The 21716-nt window shown below is 40.8% G+C and overlaps 1 protein-coding gene across 1 annotated transcript in view; it reads left to right on the forward strand.

Annotated features, from left to right (window-relative positions):
• The window catches only part of ITGA8 (integrin subunit alpha 8), a 169538-nt gene that overhangs the window by 50799 nt on the left and 97023 nt on the right, over window positions 1-21716 (forward strand). Inside the window, exons 12-13 of the mRNA XM_047754600.1 lie at window positions 9499-9704; window positions 12584-12775. Coding sequence (XP_047610556.1) covers window positions 9499-9704; window positions 12584-12775 — 398 coding nt within the window. The remainder of the gene's footprint in view (window positions 1-9498; window positions 9705-12583; window positions 12776-21716) is intronic.

Consider the following 21716-nt stretch of genomic DNA (forward strand, 5'->3'; position numbering starts at 1 on the left):
CCATCCAGCAAATATCGTTGGAGCCCCTACTATGTGCCACACGTTATTCGTGGGTGCCCAGAAGATAGCAGTGAGTAAGGCAGAGAAGACCTCTGCTTTCATGGAGCTCACATTTTTGTAAGAAGCGAATACCTGAAAATTTTTAACTGTGGTCCAAGATCTGGGCTAAGCATTTTAAATGCATGATTGATAGACATTAGCTATAACCTTTGTACAGCTAGACAGGTACTTTATTTAGTAAGTGGTGCCACATGATTAGAGATAAACTGGTAACTTTTCTACCTTTTGGGAAACACCCTTTTATTATTCTTACAACCAACATCTATTTCTTGAGCATCCTCTATACACTGTTCTAGGTGCTGGCATATAGCAGAGAACAAAACAGAAATTCCCACTCATAAAGTTTAGTCGAGATCTACAGACATGCACAAAAAGTAAGTAAAGAGTGTGTTAGATGGTGATGAATACTAGGTAGGAAAAAATAAAAACAGAAGGGCTGAAAGCAATCAAGATGTCCTTTAGTCAGTAAATGCCTATGTATCTGTGGTCCATCCAGACAATGGAACATTATTCAGAGCTAAAAATAAATGACCTATCAAGCCATAGAAAGACATGGAGGAATCTTAAGTTCATATTCCTAAGTGAAAGAAGCCAGTGGGAAGAGGCTTCATACTCAGGATGATTCCACTCGATGACATCCTGGAAAAGGCAAAACTATGGAGACAATAAAAAAATCAGTGGTTACCAGATGTTAGCAGTAAAAGAGGGATGAATTTGGCAGTGCACAGAGAATTTTTAGGGCACTGAAACTACTCTATGATACCACAATGGTGGATTCATGTCATTATACGTTGTCCCCAATCAATAGCTTGTACACCACCTAGAGTGAACCCTAAAGTAATCTATGGATTTGGAGGGATGAGGATGTGTCAGTGGAGATTCATCAGTTGTAACAAATGTCCCGTCTGGTGCAGGATGTTCACAGCTGCAGAGACTGTGCTTGGGGCAGGGATATATGAGAACTGTCTGTACTTTCTGATCAATTTTGCTTTGAACCTAAAACCGCTCTAAAAAATAAAGTCTATTGGAGTTCCCATCATGGCTCAGCAGAAACGAATCTGACTAGTACCCGTGAGGACGCAGGTTTGATCCATAGCTTCGCTCGGTGGGTTAAGGATCCAGTGTTGCTATGAACCGTGGTGTAGATCGCAGACACAGCTCGCATCTGGCGTTGCTGTGGAACCTCCATATGCCACAGGTGCAGTGCTAAAAAAGATGCAGCGCTAAATAAATAAAGTCTATTAATGAAACTTAAAAAAAAAAAAAAACAGTTCCTGCTGTGGTGCAGTGGGTTAAGAATCCAACTACAGTGGCTCAGGTCACTGTGGAGCCTTGGGTTCAATCTCCTGCCCAGCACAGTGGGTTAAAGGATCTGTCACTGACATCCCCACAGCTGCACCGCAGTTGCAGTGTGGGTTGCAGCTGCAGCTTGCATTCAATCCCCTGGAATTTCCATATGCCATGAAGGGGGACCTTTAAAAAAAACAGAACACAATAATAAAAACAACGACAGAAGAGGGATAGAAAACACTGGGAGGGATGCGGTTCTTAATCAGGTAAATAGGGAAGGCTTCAGAGTTAGGTGAAGGAGCAAAACAGGATAGTAGATGGGGAGGCAGAGCTGTGAGCATCTTCAAGGGACATCAAAGAGGCTTGGAGAGATGCCAGCGGGGAGTGGGATCATGATGGTTTATGAGCCACCGTGTTTACTTCAAACTGCCTTACACAGCACCACACAGACTCTGCCATGGATAGAATGAGTCTGTTTCCAGGAAGGACACATCATCTTGAGAGCTGCCGGAGGAGTCTAAGCAGGGGAGTGGACTGCTCCCACTAGGATTTTAGCAGACGTGCTCCATTGATTGGGTCACGATGGAAGCCCATTGCCTTAAGCCAGGGGAGGCAGGACAGTGCCCAGAACCAGAGTAGTGGCAGGAAAAATAGAAATGCCTGCACCCTGGATCTATTCTGAAAATATATTTGATGCACTGTGGGATTATTCTGAAAGTGTATTTGAATGTAATTTTATCCTCGACCCAAATAAATTGTAGTTGCTTTAACCTTCAGGGGTCTGAGTTGGAAAAAGTTACAATTAGGACCATCATTCAGAATGTCCAACCTGGATGGATTATATTTGTTATCGGAGGCTTTTATTCATTTAGAAAATAGTGGAGGAAGAACTTGAGTCCAAAATGGGGCATCCTGTCCACATGTGGGAAGCCCATTCTTTAGGGAAAACAAAACCTCTAGTGGTCCTCGGGGTAAGTGTAGAGAAATGTAGACACATTTCTCTCAACAGGTAGCAACTCAGTACACACGAGGGCTTTTCAACTGGGAGCTGGGCAGAACTTTTTTTGTGTGTGTGTCTTTTTGCCTTTTCTAGGGCTGCTCCCACGGCATATGGAGATTCCCAGGCTAGGGGTCCAATTGGAGCTGTAGCCAACGGCCTATGCCAGAGCCACAGCAACAAAGGATCCGAGCCACGTCTGCAACCTACACCACAGCTCACAGCAACACTGGATCCTTAACCCACTGAGCAAGGCCAGGGATCAAACCCACAACCTCATGGTTCCTAGTCAGATTCATTGACCACTGCACCACGACGGGAACTCCACTTTTTTTTTAGGCTAAGTGTAGCATTGGAGCTACAGCTTCCAGCCTACACCACAGCTCATGGCAATGCCGGACACTTAACCCACTGAGCAGGCCAGGGATTGAACCTGCATCCTCATAGATACTAGTCAGGCTCATTACCACTGAGCCACAACGGGAACTCCCTGGGTGGCATTTTTGAGGACACAGATCGCTCATTGTATTTCCTCTACTCCCCTCTGAATCCTTTCAACTTTCCCCCAGTGTCAGAGTATGCCTGCAGGGCATTGTCCCTCCCTCCCCCGCCCCTCCCCAAAACATTCATCCTAGTCTAAAGAACATTTTTGACAATGTTTATAGGACTTATTTTTTAGGGCCACACCTGTGGCATATGGGAGTTTCCAGACTACACCACAGCTCGTGGCAATGCCAGATTCTTAACCCACCAAGTGGGGCTAGGGATCAACCCACAACCTCAAGGATACTAGTCAGGTTCATTACTGCTGAGCCACAATGGGAACTCCTTTTTGCCATGTTAAGAAAAAAAATAAACTTGTAATAAATGGACCTCATTGGTTTCCTGCTGATCAAAACAACGGTAATAACAAATGGGAATTTTCTAGTGATAATTTTTTCTTTCATGATGTTCTTAAAAATTGCTATGCACATTACTTCTTTTTATGCAGCAGTATATTCTGAATTCTTTAGACTGCGCTGAAAAATACATCTATTATCTTAATATTGGCATTTAAAAATTTTTTATTAGCATATAGTTGGTTTACAATGTTGTGTGCCAATTTCTGTTTTAGAGGAAAGTGACCCAATTTTATATATATATATATATATATATATGTACACACACACACACACACACACACACACACACGTTCCCTTTCTTATATTATCCTCCATCATGTTCTATCCTAAGAGACTGGATGTAGTTGCCTGTGCTACACAGTAGGACCTCATTGTTTATCCATTCTAAATGTAGTAGTTTGCATCTACTAACCCCAAACTCCCACTCCCTCCCCCTTGACAACAATATTGGCCTTCTTAAAGAAAAAGTGCCCATAGATTCTCAGTCTGTATATTATTTGCTGCTGTAATTACTTAGATGCAGCATACATTCATGGTCCTATAATCAATGAGTATGCTCTGGAAGCCATTGTGAACCTTTCAGCCCAAGTAAAGATAGTCTGAGATGACAGTAGTGCAGACAGAATTTGGCAGCATCTTTGCAGCACCTGTGTTTCCAGAACAATCACTTGATATTAATGACTTTCAAATAGGCATAAATAGGGAAAACATGGCGTATTATGTTTCCAGGTTGATACTTGATCCCAGGATGGGGGCTAGAAAACCACTAATTAGAGTGACAGCCAGTGTCCTCACCTCCCTGGATGGATATTCATCCCCAGGGAAGATACAAAACAGTCCATCAGGGCAGAGAGACGAATCTCTAAGTCCTCAGAAACCTGAGCAGAATAAGAAAAGAAAGGCAGCAAATCATGCATGTGTCAGTGACTTTTCCTAAGCGCCTGACACATGTGGCCCCATTTTGAGAAAGAATACTTTTGTCATTTTCAATTTCTAACAAGACTTCTAGCAGGGACCTTAAAGCTGTATGGGATTTGTAGCAAACACAAATCTCCACCTCAAGTAAAGTTTTCCTGGATAGAACATACAGGGTCTCCCCCATCGGTTAGTAATGTCCAACACAGAAATCTCTGTTTGCCACTGAAACAACTCTAGGACCTAAGGTGCTATTAAACAATAAAATTTTATCATGATTGATTAGCAGACCATGTCCTTTTTCCCCTCAAAGTGTCTTTGTGCATAATTTGTCTAGTAACATAGGAACATCTGCATGACTATCCAATGAAACCATCTAAAATTCACCCATGAGGAAACTGAGACACAAAAGCTAAGTGAATTGCCCAAGAGCACACACTAAGTAGGGGAAGGTCTCGACTAGTTCACAGAACTTCCACTGACTTACCCTACAAATTTTTTCTCACTCTATACTATACAGAGAGCTCTTTCCTAAGCTTTATAAAATACCTAATAGGAGAAAATATATGTAATTTCAGTCTTCAAGGGCTTAATATCTGTAAGGATTAAGCATTTTCAATCTAGTAAGTTACTAAAATGACTCACATGCCTCTCACTTTTACAACTTGGGAAACAGATAAATTGGGGTACTTGTCACTGAAGACATCCAATAACCTTTTAAATATTCTGTTTTTTCATTTATTTATTCTTAAATCTTTTTATTATACTTGATTTACAATGTTCTGTCAATCTCTGCCATACAGAAAAATGATCCAGTCATTCATATACATATATATATTCACTCATATATACATATATATATATATATATATATATTCTTTTTTTCACATTATTCTCCATCGTGCCCCTATACAGCAGAATCTCACTGCTTATCCATTCCAAATGCAATAGTTTGCATCTACTAACCCAAAACTCCCTGTCCACCCCACTCCCTCCACCCCCTTGGCAACCACAAGTCTTTCCTCTACGTCCATGAGTTTGTTTCTTTTCTATAGAAATGTTCATTTGTGCAGTATATTAGATTCCAGATATAAGTGATATCATATGATATTTGTCTTTCTTATTCTGACTTACTTCACTTAGTATAGGGTCTCTAGTTCCCTCCATGTTGCTGCAAATGTCATTATTTTGTTCTTTTTTATGGCTGAGTAGTATTCCATTATGTATATGTACCTTTTAAATATTCTTAAAAACTATATCTAAGATGTAAAAGATGTTTTGAGGTATGTGTATACAGTGAAGTGATCACTATATTCAGTCTAATTAATATATCCATCTATGTGATTTGTCTATATCCATCCAACTCTTTGGTCAATCCATCACATAGTTACCTCGTGTGTGTGCATGTATATGAGTGTGTGTGTGTGTGTGTGTGTGTGTGTGTGTAAGAGCACCTGAGATCTATTCTTTTACCAAGTTTCCACTGTATAATACAGTATCATTATTAACTATAGCCACTATGCTGTATACTAAATCTCTAGAACTTATACAGCCCACATAGCCGCAAATTTGTACTCTTTGTCCAATATCTCATTAATCTGACCTTCCCATCCCTGGTAAGCATCATTCTCTATTTCTATGAATTTTACTTTATAGATTCCTTATCTATATACACACATGTAGATCTGTCTATGTCTATATACATATATATGTGAAACAAAGATATTGTCTATATAATGTATATATAGATACACTGCATACAGAATACATACAAATATCAAAATCTTAAGTAAGGGCTGTGGTAGAAGAATAACATATACATGTGTTTAAATTTTTACTCTGTTTTGACTGATGATGAGAATTTTTCAACTGTGTATTTTATTAACTACCATTATTTTTATAAACAAGGTCATGCTTCTACTTTACAAAAATATAAAAACATAAATTCAGTATTTTCACCCCCGAGAACTTTAAGACTTTCTTTAAGGATGCCCCAAACAACTGGTTGATAAAAAATTCAGTTAGGGATGGTTTCTAGCATCATGGCATGTAAGAAAAATCAGTTTGATTATATTAAAAATAGCCATACTTGGAGTTCCTGTTGTGGCTCAGCAGGTTAGGAACCCAACTAGTATCCATGAAGATGCAGATTCGATCCCTGGCCTTGCTCAATGGTTTAAGGATCCTGCACTGCCGTGAGCTGTGGTATAGTTCGAAGATGAGGTTCAGATCTGGCGTTGCTGTGGCTTTGGTGTAGGCCAACAGCCACAGCTCCAATTTGACCCCTAGCTTGGGAACTTCCATATGGCACAAATGCAGCCCTAAAATACAAAAAAAAAAAAAAAAAGGTTGTGTCATCCTTTATGTCCACTGTGCCACAAAAGCAAAGGCCCTATAAATGCTCCAAAACTCAACATCACGAAAAATTTTTTAAAAGATAGTGGCATATAGTAATGTGACCAAATAAATAAACTGGGAGGAATTTCCCAAATTATTTTTTTTTATTTTAAAAAATCTCCAGGTATTAGGAGTGGGCTCCAAAAGTTAAGACCAAACAGTTGCATGCATGCTGGTTGGTAGTTGATATTGTCAAGCCTGTGACTGTTTTGAAAATATAAACAAGTTGGTGAAATTAACTTCAGTTAAGTTATCTTAAGATAGCCAGATCTACGAAGACATCCAGTGTAAACTCTGTTAGGAATTTCTGGATGAACTTAACAACAAAGGAAGATAGTATTTTCCTCTTGAATCTAAGTAAGCAAATCTGTTTTTTATTTTCTTATGGCTTTTTGAACCTTATAGTATTTATACTATGTCAGAAATTCACAGAATTATAATTTAATCCATCAGATTGTTTCTAGTCTCTGCAGGGCCAAGAGGAACTAAATTTCAAGACATTTCTAGAAGTTAACTTGAGAGTATTTTAAAGAATATTTATTTGAAAGGAAGCAGCTTTGGGTGACTGCATTTTGGTGCTAGATTTAGTCCAAGTGTGTTCTCTCACAGAAGAGAAATCATTATGATTTAAGAAGAAAATCTAGAAAACGAAAACGTGAAGTTGCAAATTGAACTGATTTCTGTAATGTAATTGATCAGCTGCATTAGTTCTCGCCTATCAGAAAACAATTAAATTGATGAGCTATCAATTCTAGTGTACAGCCTCGTGACCTGCATTCTCTTAATAAATAACCACATTTTTTTTTGTCTTTTTGCCTTTTCTAGGGCCACTCCCACAGCATATGGAGATTCCCAGGCCAGGGGACCAATCGGAGCCATAGCCACTGGCCTATACCAGAGCCATAGCAACGCGGGATCTGAGCCGCATCTGCAACCTACACCAGAGCTCATGGCAATGCCAGATCCTCAACCCACTGAGCAAGGCCAGGGATCGAACCCGCAACCTCATGGTTCCCAGTTGGAGTCATTAACCATGGCGCCACGACAGGAACTCCAATAACCATGTTCTTATTTTGTGTGATGCATTCACTCTGATATTTTCTATGGTATTCTATTTACTTAAAATTTTTTTTTTCTTTTCTTTTTATGGGCCTCACTTGCAGCATATGGAAGTTCCTGGGCCAGGGGTCAAATCCAAGCTGCACCTGAAGCCTACACCACAGCTCCTTAACCCATGAGCAAGGCCAGGGATTGAACCCGCATCCTCAAGAGAAAGCATTGGGTTCTTAACCTGCTGAGCCGCTATGGGAATTCCCATTTCATTTTTCAAAATTGCTTGTCAAGACCCATTAAGTTGATTGTACAATCCACCAATGAGTTGCAAATGAAGATTTAAAAACACCAGCCTCAACAATAATATAGACTGTGACTCTTAAGGGGTATTGTGCATATAAAATAATATTGACACTAAGTGCAAAATATTCTACAAGGCACATTGAACCAATTGAATCCAAGACAGTTATTGTCTCTCAGCTTTATGAGAACACAATCATAAATTAAGAACAAATGTCTTTCTCCTTCTTTGGTGCTTAGAACATTTTAGAAGGCTTACACTTAAATATCTAGGGAAATGTATTTAGATGAAAATAAATCCGTGCTGTCATAGTACTCCAAGATTCCAAGGAGACCATGGATGTGCTAATCTTTCACAATGAGAGGTCGAATAGTTTTGCATTTCTAGAACTCCTAGTGTTGGCAGTGAGAAACATAATGAGTCAATGTGTCAGTCCCATGTCATGTTCCTACCCCCAGGGACCAACTGCAGGCTTTGTTCCCTCTTTAGAGAATGAGAAAATGGCCCTGCTCAATCTTGCACTAGAGAAGCAGTGGTTTTAGACATCTTTGAACTACAAGGAAACAACAGACACAATTAGGTGTTTAACAAATGCCTCTTAATACTGAAAATTGTAATAACAGAAAGAGGCAACCAGGTTCATCCAAGGTAAAGCCTGAGGCTTGGAATAGTCCCAGCCTTGGCTGAGAGCACAGATGCAGGCCAAGTAAATGCATTTGGAACATTTTTTTTTGGCCCACCCTGTGGCATATGGAATTCCCAAGCTAGGGATCAGAGGTGTAGTTGCAACCTACCCCAAAGCTATGGCAATACCAGATCCTTAACCCACTGTGTTGGGCTGGGGATCAAACCCACGTTCCAGTGCTTCCAAGATACTGCTGATGCCATTGCGCCATAGTGGAAACTTCTCATTCTGTACCTTTTTAAGAAAATGTTTTACTTAAGTGTAGCAATCCGATTGTTATCTCTTTCTTGAGATTTTTTCAACCTGAAAAATTACCTACTAGTTTCCTGCTGTAATATCTACATTTACAAAGAAAAACTATAAATTTGCATTTGGGAGGAAAAACTTCTTTTCCATCTTTCTAGCCAGTATGATATCTTTCTCTGGATTCTCTTCTATTTAAATGGAGGTCATGAGAGGAAAGAGGAGGACAAAATCAATTTTAAACCTTATGACTGCAAGAAAATATCATAATATAAATGTAGAGTTATATAAATTGTAGACAAACTCTCATTCGTGTTGAGCAAAAGCTATTTAGGCCTTTTTGGTATGTTTTCCTTGTGTAACTACATTTTCTGGAAAGGCACTAAAACGCTGAAAGGGGTGAAATATCTGTGGTTTTCTGAAAGTGGTCATTTTTAACGTAGCTAAAAAGTTCCATGTGATAATTTAACAGCTCATTTTCTTACAGCATTCTATTCTGTAGACATAACAAAGCAATGAAAGAAATAAGATGGTTGTTCTGTGTCCTCTGGGAAAGGAAAAACACCAGTGGAAATGTATTCATCTAATGGATTAGAAGTCCACCCCAAAACACCTGTGTCTGCCAGGGTCCTGACCTCTCTCTTTGTTCCCGCAGAATGGATGACATATTGATCGGGGCGCCTCTCTTTATGGAACGTGAATTTGAGAGCAACCCTAGAGAAGTAGGACAAGTTTACCTGTATTTGCAAGTGAGTGCACTCGTCTTCAGGGACCCACAGGTCCTTGCCGGCACGGAGGTTTTCGGGAGATTCGGTACTGCCGTGGCACATTTAGGAGACCTGAACCAAGACGGATACAATGGTAAGTTACACCAATGCGTGGAAATTCCTTACGGGGCCATGAGATCATGTTACTGCTCCGTGAAGGAAACAGACCTTGAGATTGGTCTTAAACTATCCAAAATCTCAAGGCAGCTTCAACACTTTCGTTTTGGTGACTAGAGATGTTACACGGGCATTTTCTCACACTGTTGCAGGGTTTCACGTAACAGCTCTAAATAAAACATCCATTTTAAATCCCAAATGATGTTGGGATTTAGAGTCAAAATGAATAATTACAGGAGTTTCTGTTGCGGCTCAATGGGTTAAGAACCTGACCTAGTGTCTATGAGGATGTGGATTTAATCCCTGGCCTCCTCAGCGGGTTCTGGTGTAGCTGCAAGCTGCAGCCGAAGTCACAGATGCAGCTTGGATCTGGTGTTGCTGTGGCTGTGGCGTTGGCCGGCAGCTGCACTCAGATTCAACCCCTGTCTGGGGAACTTCCATATACCACAGGTGTGGGTCTAAAAAGATAAATACATACATACATACATACATGTTGATGTATTAGCAAGGGTCCTGCCTTCTGATTAATATAACCCTTGTGTAAGTTGTGCTGAATTTGGTCTCTTAACTTCAGCTTAAAGGCACCATCAATGTTCGCTGTAATGTTAATTCTTCATTTATGATTGTGGGTCTTTATCTTAGGAATTTATGAATGCCTGGTAAGTACCCCCTCTTCAGAAAAATATGCCAGCTCATACAAAATTTTGCATACATTTTCAAGACCTTTAAATTAAGAACCAAGGTAGAGTGAGTATCTTAAAGTTCAAGGGAGTGACAGGAATTTGCTCCAACAAAATCGCCTAGGGAGTATTTGTATCAAATCACTGTTCATCTTTGGCAAGTGGTATTGTCATTTTATGACTTCTTTGGAAAAAAAAAACCCATCTCGGCAATGTGTGGTTAGTAACTTTTGACGTACCATAAAACGTGAATGCCTGTTAAAAGCTCATGGTTCCAGGAAAGTTTTAAAAAAAGACAAGGTCACCTTTGACTGATTTGTTGCTTTCAAAACCTGCCCTGTGCCTGCGCACCAAATGAAATAAACAATGCTAAATTATCTATGGAGCCATCTTCTTCATTATCTTCCCTTTTGTCTTTTCTCTCAAACCCCTAATGATATTTTTAAGAGCTAAGAGAAACACTTCTAATGACCTTAAAGGGGTTCTGCCTCTCTGAGACTTGGTATCCTTGAGTATCAGTAGGTAAAATAAGGCCAAAATGAAATGAAACCCAGGGACAGGTGTAAACTCAGTGACTCAGAGGATGTGAAGAAAATGCCCCTTTCCACCTGCCACACAGCCATATCTTTATTTTCTGCACCACTCTGAGGTTTTAGTCAGTTTATCCTTACCTGTTAAATAAAAGTGGATTTGTGATCTTTGTTATGTCGTGAAAAATGGTTCACCATTTATGCAGCCTTATCAGACTTTTTTAGGAGCAAAGACAAACTGATGAAGGACAAAATGAGGACACGTGCTGTCTTCTAGAGCGTGGGACCGTTATGTTGTTGTGTTACTGGTGCTCCTTTTCATGCAAAGCTAAGGCGTTAGGTGTATTGTTTAGAACAATCCTGGCACACACAATATGTGGGAGGTAGTTGTCGTTCAGTGTTAAGTTTAAGTGGGAGTCAGGCGATGGGGTTCTCTCTTTTTTTCCCAGAGTCCTCAACTATGAAATGGGTCTTGCCTGCATCATAGAATGATGCACTCCTTCAAGGATGTGAGCTTTGTGAGAGAGGTTGTTTATTTCTTTTAACAAGAAACGCTTAAGCAGAAGTGTCCTGGCTGGTCTACCCAGCCCAGTGACCTGCTCCAGCTCTTCCCCATCACTCCCTAAGTCCCAAGGCAGACCACCACCCTGTGGCCACCCTTCAGGTGGGCCAAGCCTACCATCCTTGGGCCTTTCCATGGCAATTCCTTCTGCCTGAAGTTTCCCTTCCTTCAAATTTTGACACGGTCTGTTCCATCGTGCCCCCAGATTTCAGTTTCAAGGTCAGCCTTAGAGACACCTTGTCTGACCACCTTATCTAAAAGAATAATCGAATCACTATCACATAACTCTTTTTTTTTTTTTTGGCTTTTTGCTATTTCTTTGGGCCACTCCCACGGCATATGGAGGTTCCCAGGCTAGGGGTCGAATCGGAGCTGAAGCCACTGTCCTACGCCAGAGCCACAGCAACGCAGGATCCGAGCCACGTCCGCAACCTACACCACAGCTCATGGCAACGCCGGATGGTTAACCCACTGAGCAAGGGCAGGGATCGAACCCGCAACCTCATGGTTCCTAGTCAGATTCGTTAACCACTGCGCCACGACGGGAACTCCCACATAACTATTTCTAAGATTCTGTCCATAGCATTTGCCACTATTTTCCTTTATTATTTCTTTTTTCAAATTGTCTACTACCTGCCCTAGAATATACGCTTTACAAAAGCAGTGTCTGGTTCACTGCTGCACCCAACACATTAGAGGCACTCAGTCTTGGTTTGGTATATGGATTGAAGGGCCAACAGGGACCAGCTAGATAGCACAGAGAACTCTACCTAGTATTCTGTGATAATCTATGTGGGAAAAGAATCTGAGAGAGGATGGACATGTGTATATGTATGACTGGGTCACTTTGATGTACAGCAGAAATTATCACAGCCTTGTAAATTAACTATACTTCAATAAAACTTAAAAAAATACTTCTTGGATGCATAAAAGACAACAAAGAATTTACTCTTGCTGCAGTGCTACACATTTTCATGGAAAACTTAAAAACCCCTTTGGGCTGTATGGTCTGCTCTTTGATGATGCTTAAGTCTCTTTCTGGAACATTCTTCTTTATTTAAAAATTACATGTCTCTGTTTGTAGACATTGCCATCGGTGCGCCCTTTGCAGGCAAGGGTCAACGAGGCAAAGTGCTCATTTACAATGGGAATGAGAATGGCTTAAACACCAAGGCTTCCCAAATTCTTCAAGGAGTGTGGGCCTCCCAGGCTGCCCCTTCTGGATTTGGCTTTACTTTAAGAGGAGATGCCGATATAGACAAGAATGATTACCCAGGTAAGGTTGTCTTTCTTTTCCCATGAGAGTCCACTTCCTAGAGAGAGTGCTATTCTCTGGAAAATGCATCACGGGTAAGCAGTTCTCTTGTACAGGCTAAAACCAAACTTGACCACTGCACAGGTTCTTTGGTGATGATTCCAGAGCAACCTTCTCAAGACTTTGAAGACAGATAAAACAAACACTCCTTTTCCTTTCAGGAGATGATGTCAAAAAACCAAGATGGTTTTTAAAAAGCTGCACTAGACATAAAACTTATCAATGTTGCAACACGAATTTTTATTTGAAACCCCTTAGTAAGTAGTCTCCATTGACAAAGACAGCTTGCCTCCGATACCTTTTGAGAGCAATGTATTTTAACCTTGTAATTCCCTTTTGAGCTCATAGCTCCTAGGAATTAACTGATGAACCTCAACGTTTCTGTTCTAAGGCTCATGGTTTGGGAGCATAAATGTTTTCCAGCTCCGTTTGGGGGTTTTCCAAAGATAGAATGAGTATTTTAAGGTGAAGCAAAAAGAAGTGGTTCGTGATTCAGATCATAAAATGTTCCAGATTGCCTGCTTTAGAGTGAGGACTCAGTGGAAATCCATACAGCCCAATGAGATAATTTATGGTTTATGCACAGTGTATGAAAACACCGATTTGTCTTAAGGGATTGTTTTAGCAATCAGGATTTTTAGCAGAGAACATCAGACTTCTTGGTTTTGTGGTTGGATTTTCACTTTTATGTTGGTTATTTTAAGATGGTTTCAATAAATACTTAGAAATCATTAATAGTTCACTGACAGCTTCAAGCATTTATTGAAACTTGTCTCTTTCCACCAACCCTCCCCTAATTGAGTTATTTTCCATGTGTAGAGCCTTTTCTGGTTTGGGGCAGAATTCCAATAAACTGACTGCCTAAATAGACATCAGTAATTTTAATCCTTCAACTTTCTTTTCCCCTCTGGGATTAGGCAAAAAGGATACTGCAACATATTCTTACATATTTGCCAGGAATTTTCTATGGCTTGAACATAGACATTGTAGTGGGCTCAAAGTAGATTTAGTATTATATGACTGTGTCCTTCCTGTGGCAATTTCAAGAACATCTAGGTAAATTTATTTTCTTAGGTTATTACTGTGCTAGTCTAACCAATTATGTTTAAGTTTTCTTTTGAAGGGGTGTCTTATACATAATAGGTTCTATTTTTTGGGGGGGGGCATGCCCAGGACATGTGGAAGTTACCAGAGCAGGGATTGAACCCATGCCGCAGCAATAATCCAAGCCACAGCATTGACAACACAAGATCGTTAACCGCTAGGCCACCAGGGAACTCCAATAGGTTTTACTTTAAATAATACAAAAATTAGACTCCCCTATGTGATTTCTTCCCAAAATATGTCCGTGTGACTAATGAAGTTCAACTCAAAGGCTACAATTTTAGAGACATAGTTCTTTTAGAAAGTTATTGCTATTCCTTATAGCCATCATAATCTTCCCTTAGTACCAGGAACTATGACAGGGAATGGCCGGGCCTTCTATAAGGTGAGAGAAATACGAAATGTACTGATCGCATAGACAGCCCATTGACCTCCTTTGACGTCTTCTAAATAAGAGCCAGGGAGGAGAGAAACATGAAGCAACTTTTCTCGCAAGGAATATCCCCTCCAGGGAGGGGAGTAAAGGAATAGGTCTAGTGAAATAAGTCTAGTGTCAGAAATTGGGCACCTTATAATCATATCTTTTTCATCCCCTCTTAACCATCAGAAAATGGTCATTCGAGGCTATTCACTAGTCAATAACTTTATCCACTGAGATTCATTCACTTCACAGTAACTAATGATATTAATGAAGTATATCCGTCTGTCTGTAAAAGAAATGCTCTTTCCTAAGACAAAACCATTAATGCCACTAAGTTGAATTTTTATCCCTCAAGATCATCTATCTTGAGGCTTTCAGAGTTCATCAGACCATCCTAGTTAGTAGACCTGAGTTCCGGTCCCAATTCCATCTCTCAAATATGGATGTCTTGTGCTTCATGACCTTGTAACATTTTCCTTCATTCTCATCTCCTTGCAAAAAGAATGCCATTCCAAGGAGCTCTTTTCATCTTGACACCAAGTCCGCAGGGACCTGATAAGAGGAAGGAGGCAGGAGACTTATAGATGGGTGACAAGATTCCATTAGCTAGTGTAGCACACTGGAAATTTGCAGGCATAATTCAGGAGTCTGACACGGAAATTTCCTCATTTTCCTATAAATGAATTCCCTTTAGTTCTCAAGTCTCCATTTCTATTTTGGTGGACAACAATCCTGCAGTCACTTCTAGATTCAGACGTAATCTCATTCGGGAACTACTCATTCAGGTTCAAGGTTCTCTCTTATCTCCCTCTGCAGCAACTCTTCCAAGAAAGGAAATAGCCAAAGGGGTGCCCATTGTTCAGAGATGGAGAAAGGGGTGCCTGGCCCAAGCACATCATCTGTCGTCATCCTCTGACTGAAGGAGAGCTCAGTTCTCTTGCAGTCTTTGACATGTGCTCACACTTCCATGATGAATTCAATAGTCTGTGGAGTGGCCACTGCTCAAGAGTTCCATGAACCCTGGGTCTTCCTTGTCCTATTTTGGCTTCTGGTTCTCCCTTACCAAATGCTTCTGTGCCACTGTTAGGACTCATTGATTGAGATATTTAGGTTTCTGAGACTGCCTCCAGGCTTGCCCTAGATTACTCCTTTAGCCCTTGCCAATTTTCCACTTAGACATCTGCGACTCCAGCCTCTAAGATGGTTGCAGGCTTCCTGGGTTTTGCTTGAAAAGTAGAAAAATCCCTCTTTCTTCCTAAGGGTGATTGGGTGGTATGCTTTCCAAACTCTGTAGTTCATTTCGTAAGCTCTGTGTTCCCCTCCTCTGTGGTCTGTCTCTTGATTTTCCAAACCAGTTCCTTCTGGAACTTAAAAAGAAATACAATTTTCTTTCCCTCTGGGGTCCTGCTCCTTCAAATCAAAAGAAATGTATCTTCCCATTTGCAGCAACATGGATGGCACTGAAGATACTCATACTAAGTGAAGTAGGTCAGAAAGAGAAAGACAAATACCATATGATATCACTTATATGTGGAATACAATATATAGCACAAATGAACCTATCTACAGAAAAGAAACAGCCTCATGGACATGGAGAGCAGACTTATGCTTGCCAAGGGGAAGGGGAGGGAATGGGATGGACAGGGAGTTTGGGGTTAGCAGATGCAAACTACTGCATTTGGAGTGATAAGCAATGAAGTCCTCCTGTCTAGCACAGGGAATTATAGCCAATCACTTGTGATGGAACATGATGGAAGATAATATGAGAAAAATAATATATATATGTGTATATATATATATGTATATATATATAAAACTGGATCACTTTGTGTAAAGTAGAAACCGACAGAACAATGTAAATCAACTATCATAAAAAATTAAAATAAAATCATGTATTATCTACAAAAAAAAACCCAAAACAAAAAAGAAATCTATCTTTAGATTATTGGCCCCTGTGTGTTTCAAAATCCAGTCAACAAATTGACTTCCTTTTCCTAGGATGTATCTAGTCCCCATGAAGCAGTGGTTCTCAATCTTGGCTCCACATTAGAATCATCTGGGGAACTTTTAAAAATCCTTATGCTCAGGTCACCCTCTGGACTGGTTCATTCAGAATCTATGGGGGTAGGGATGGAACTCAGACCACTGTGATGTGTTCAAGTGACCTGGGTGTACCATTGAGCAGGCAACTAACAATCTCAAGCAAGGTTTCCACTCTTGAATGAACATCTGGATCACCCAGCCATCTTGTTTGACTCCAGATCCTGATTCAGTAGATCAAGTGGGCGGGAAAGAATTCTCATTTCCAGTAAATTCCCTGGTGACACCATTACTGCTGGTCATCACAGCCCATCCTGAGGAGCAAGCTCTCAAAAATGTGCCTGCCAGGCCACCTGTTGTGCCATTTGTCAAGGCTGACTGCATGGCAACCCCTGAAATATTTTTTTGGCTTTGGTTTTTGAGCTGCACCAGCCACATATGGAAGTTCCCAGGTTAGGGGTCTAATCAGAGCTATAGATGTCTGCCTGTGCTACAGCCACAGCAGCTTGGGATCTGAGCCATGTCTGGAACCTATAACACAACTCATGGCAACACCAGATCCTTAACCCACTAAGCAAGGACAGGGATCGAACCTGCATCCTCATGGATCCTAGTCGGGATCATTAGCCACTGAGCCATGAAGGGAACTCCCCCAGGACCCTACTCTGAGACATACAGCAGGAGTCTTTTTCCCTGGATCCCAAGCCCACAGCAGACACATGTGCAGTGTCCTCTTTCAGCAAGAACCTATGAGCTGAGCTCTGGCATCTCATTTATTCTTTACCCAGTTGTCAAGCCAACCTGAGGCTCTTTCCTCCAGATGGCCTCTGTGTGGTGACTGGCACCATGATGCTTGGGTACACCAGATGCTGTCACCTCATTTGGGGATATTAAGGAAAAACCCCTGAAAGTATTTAATTTTTCATGCACTGCTCTACATTCCCTGGAAGTTATCTCTACATTTAAAATGATGCCTTGCTGACTTTCATTCAAAATATATTGCCATGCTTGTTAGGAACTGACCCACTTAACCTGGCTTAAGCCATAAAAGGAATTACTTATATTAAGGCTCCAGGAATAACTCAAGGGAACCTAAGGTCAAGGATTCTGCCAGTTCTTGGAAGGAACTGAATGGGGCCCAAGACTCTCAGAACTTTCTCTCTTTCTCTCATCTCTGCCTCTCTCTATGCATCTGCTTCTCTCTCCCAGCAGACCATATTTCTCTGAGCACGTGGTACTATTTCAGTGCCAGAATTTACATGTTGCAGTGGGAATCACTCAAAGAGACTGTCTCCAGCTTATCTCAGTCCCCAGTCCTGGGGAAGGAAATCTCATAGGCTCCAAGGCAAAGTATGACATTTTTCAAAGAATTGGAGTTGACTTGTGGATTGTGCAGTCATCCAGTAGATATCCATTATGACCACTCTATCAATCAAAACAATTTGTTCTTTTGTCTTTTTAGGGCTGCACCTGGAGTTCCCAGACTAGGGGTCGAAATGGAGCTGCAGATGCTGGCCTATGCCATATCCACAGCAATGCCTGATCTGAGTCAAGTCTGTGACCTACACCACAGCTCATGGCAACGCCAGATCCTTAACCCAAGGATCTGGGATCAAGCAAGGCCAGGGATCAAACTCGTGTGCTCATTGATACTAGTCAAGTTCTTAACCCGTTGAGCCACGACAGGAACTCCTGGCCCTCTAATTTCAAGATCTATGAGAAAAATAAGAAATTCCTTCATTCATTTAAAAAATATGTAGTAGTTTTTGCTGGAGTACCTGTCGTGGCACAGTGGAAATGAATCTGATTAGGAACCATGAAGTTGCAGGTTCGATCCCTGGCCTCACTCAGTAGGTTAAGGATCCAGCATTGCCGTGAGCTGTGGTGTAGGTTGCAGATGCAGCTCGGATCTGGCATTCCTGTGGCTGTGGGGTAGGCTGGCAGCTACCACTCCGATTTGACCCCTAGCCTGGGAACCTCCACATGCCTTGGGTGTGGCCCCAAAAAGACAAAAAAAATAAAAAATACATAGTAGTTTTTGCTACATGCTAGGCATTGTGCTGGGGTTGGGGGAGGGTGCGGTGACAAGGCAGACACAGTCACTGCCTTCCCAGAGTTGACATTCTATGTGAGGAAGACAGTTAAACAATTATAACAAAGTATGAGAGTTATAGTAAATGTAAGACTTTTTTGCACCGCGACACTTGAAAAAATTTAAGCATCGTTGCTCAACATTATGATTGCAAATTTTAAAAGTATATCATGAGAAAAATACTGTTGGCCTCTAGAAATTTTGTTAATTCTATGGTCCTAATTAAATGAAGTAGCTGATATCATTTAATGACCAAGGACATTTCATGACATTGGCTTCCCCTGCCCCTGACCAATAGGAATGTGACAATTAGAACATGTCTCTTGGGACTCTGCCAGGCCGAGAACCACTCATCAAATTCCTGTTGCTGAGGAGTGCTTGTCATGGCTCAGCAATAACAAACCCGACTGGGATCCATGAGGATGTGGGTTCGATCCCTGGCCTTGCTCAGTGGGTTGGAGACCTGGCGTTGCTTTGAATGAGCTGTGGTGTGGGTCACAGACAAGGCTCAGATCCCGAGCTGCTGTGGCTGTGGTGTAAGCTGGCAGCTGCAACTCCAATTCAACCCCTAGCCTGGGAACTTCCATATGCTATGCTTGTAGCCCTGGAAAGCAAAAAAATAAAAATAAAAATAAAAATAAATCCTGTTGCTGGACCCTCACTAGAGGCTTCTTCTGATATTCTCAGGTTGTTACCCTGCTGTGAGGTAATCCCACCATTCAGCTCATCCTGCCCTCCTAAGTGGGAGATGAGGCATACGGGACTTGACCCATATCTCACTGCTGTGATTTACTGGATGCCGAAAATGGAAAACGCACTCTTCTCTCTGCCTCTTAGCCCTTTAAGGATATTTAATTTCATGTAAATTGGGGCTGGACTAGGATGGTGACAATGGCACCTGAAAAGCAGGAACTGAGGAGCTAATGTGATCGAAATAGGCAGGACTTGGTAATGAATGACTGTGATGGAATGTAGCAAAGGTGGGGTGAGTAAGGAAGCGGTGATGTGAAAGATGACTCTGGAGTTTGTACCCGAGAAAAGCAGAGCATAATGGACCAACAGGGGCAGATTGAGCTATGGAGACACAGAGGTTCTTCTCTAGAAATAGTATTTGCAGTAGTTTTCCTAACATCTAGCTTAACCACTCAATTTTTTTTTTTTTTTAGACTTCTTCCAATAAATGTTGTCATCACACATGTACATAAAGAGTGGTCATAATTACTTTCATTTCTGGCACCAAAATTCTTTTTTTCTGTTCAAAACATAGATGTGTTCAGGTTTCTAGGGCGCTGCTTCTTGGAAAACGAGGGTTGACCCAAGGAGTGTCTTGTGTACTTTATTTGAGTGACAGCATTTCAGAGAAGAAACAGCTGTGATAGTGAAGAATCCCTGAAATGCAATGATCTGGGCTAATCCCATTAAATTTGATTCTATAACAAGGCCATCTGTTAAATGCATAGACATTGAAGGGTGGAAGGAGGTAACTGCAGGTTTTGTTGAGGAGTAGAAAAATCTTCCAAGCAATAAAAACTGGGGGAAAACATGGTCAGAAAGCCAAGACTATCATTATCTTGCCCCTATCTTGCTCTAGCCCCTAAAATATGATGATTGTATCATGAAGCCATGTCAGACAGTTATACCAAATGCAATAAATTAACCCATCACGTCTTAAAGAATGTGCTGTGTGTGTGAGGGAGAGAGCAAAAAAAAAAAAAAAGGAAAAAAAAAACAGAACAGAACAAGAGAGAACCTATGAGCAAGAAGAAAGGATGTCTTTAACCAAAGGGAATCGTGCATTTCCTCAAACCTTGAGCTCCTTGCAATTGATTTGCAGTTTAGTTGAACTAAGTTCAAATCATACAGTCAAGTTTATTTTTACTTCCCACAGTGCTACTCGAGATTTTATGAAAAGCAAAACATTGTTCTTCTTGAGCAAGATTTTCATAATTTCATTATAAACACCTTAGAAATTCGGATATTACATTTCTTATAAAAATATCTTATGAATTTAGATTAAGTGGAATTAATGAAATCAGCTGAAAGAGTTCTTGGGCTTGAATCCAACAGTGCCATGGTAAAGCAGAAGTACAAATGAATGGATCCATGAAAGACTTAAGTTCTAGAAGCAGTTCCCCTAGGACAATGTGACTTTGGTCACTCAGCCTCTCTGTGCTTTACTTTCCTTACTGAAAGTGATGTGGATTTATAGAATGCTTCTCCAAGGGCCTTTTTAAATTCTAAACTTCTCTGATTGTATAATCCAAGATCTAGACTGACTGCCTTCCAGATTTCTCTGTAATATCAGGTAGATTATTAAGCTTCCATCTTTGGGCCGGGGGTGGGGGTGGGGGGGAGCAAACAAGATTTAATGAAACCATACAAGATTTTTTCTTAACTTTTTCTTGACAATCATTTTCTTTTAAATTTTTCATTTATTTATTTACTTTTTAAAAGTTTTTTTTGGTCATGCCTGTGGTAAGTGGATGTTCCTGGCCCAGGGATCGAACCCATGCCTCACAGCAGTGACAACACCAAGTCCTAGGCCACTAGGCAACACCAAAAATAATTTTAGACGGATTGGGAAGTTGAAAAATTTGCATAGAGAGTCCTATAAGCCTTCACCCAGCCTCCCTTAATATTGGCATCTCATATAATCATAGTACAATTAGCTATTAACTAATCTATAGACCTATTTGGAATTCGAATTGTATTTCCCCATTTGTCCCACTGGAGTTCTTTTTCTAGTGCAGAATCTCATCAAGGATCCCACCTCGCATTTGCTTGTCATATCTTCTTATCTCTTCCAATCTAAAAGTCCCTTGATCTTTCTTTGCTGTCACTACTTGGACACTTTTAAAGAATATGGCTATACATTTTGAGGCATGCCCCTGAATTTCGTTTCACCTAATGTTTGCTCATAGTTAGATTGAGGTTATGTATTTTTGGCAAGAATACCACACATGGTGCTATGCTCTTCCCAGTGTATCAGAGCAGAAGATACATCATGTCTGTTGTCTTTCTGCACTTAGATCATTTGCTTGAAGTGCTATCTATCAGCCAGGTTTCCCAGTGTAAAGTTACTCTTTTCCCCTTTACATAATAATTATCTTTGGAGAGATACTAGGAGGTTATGCCAACATCCTGTTTCTCCTCATACTTTTGCCCACTCATCTTATAATATCCACTGACATTCTCACCAACATCCTTTCCTACCTCATGGTGATTTTCTATTTCCATCATTCCCT

The sequence above is a fragment of the Phacochoerus africanus genome, chromosome 12 (genome assembly GCF_016906955.1).
Source record: "Phacochoerus africanus isolate WHEZ1 chromosome 12, ROS_Pafr_v1, whole genome shotgun sequence".
Lineage (NCBI taxonomy): Eukaryota > Metazoa > Chordata > Mammalia > Artiodactyla > Suidae > Phacochoerus > Phacochoerus africanus.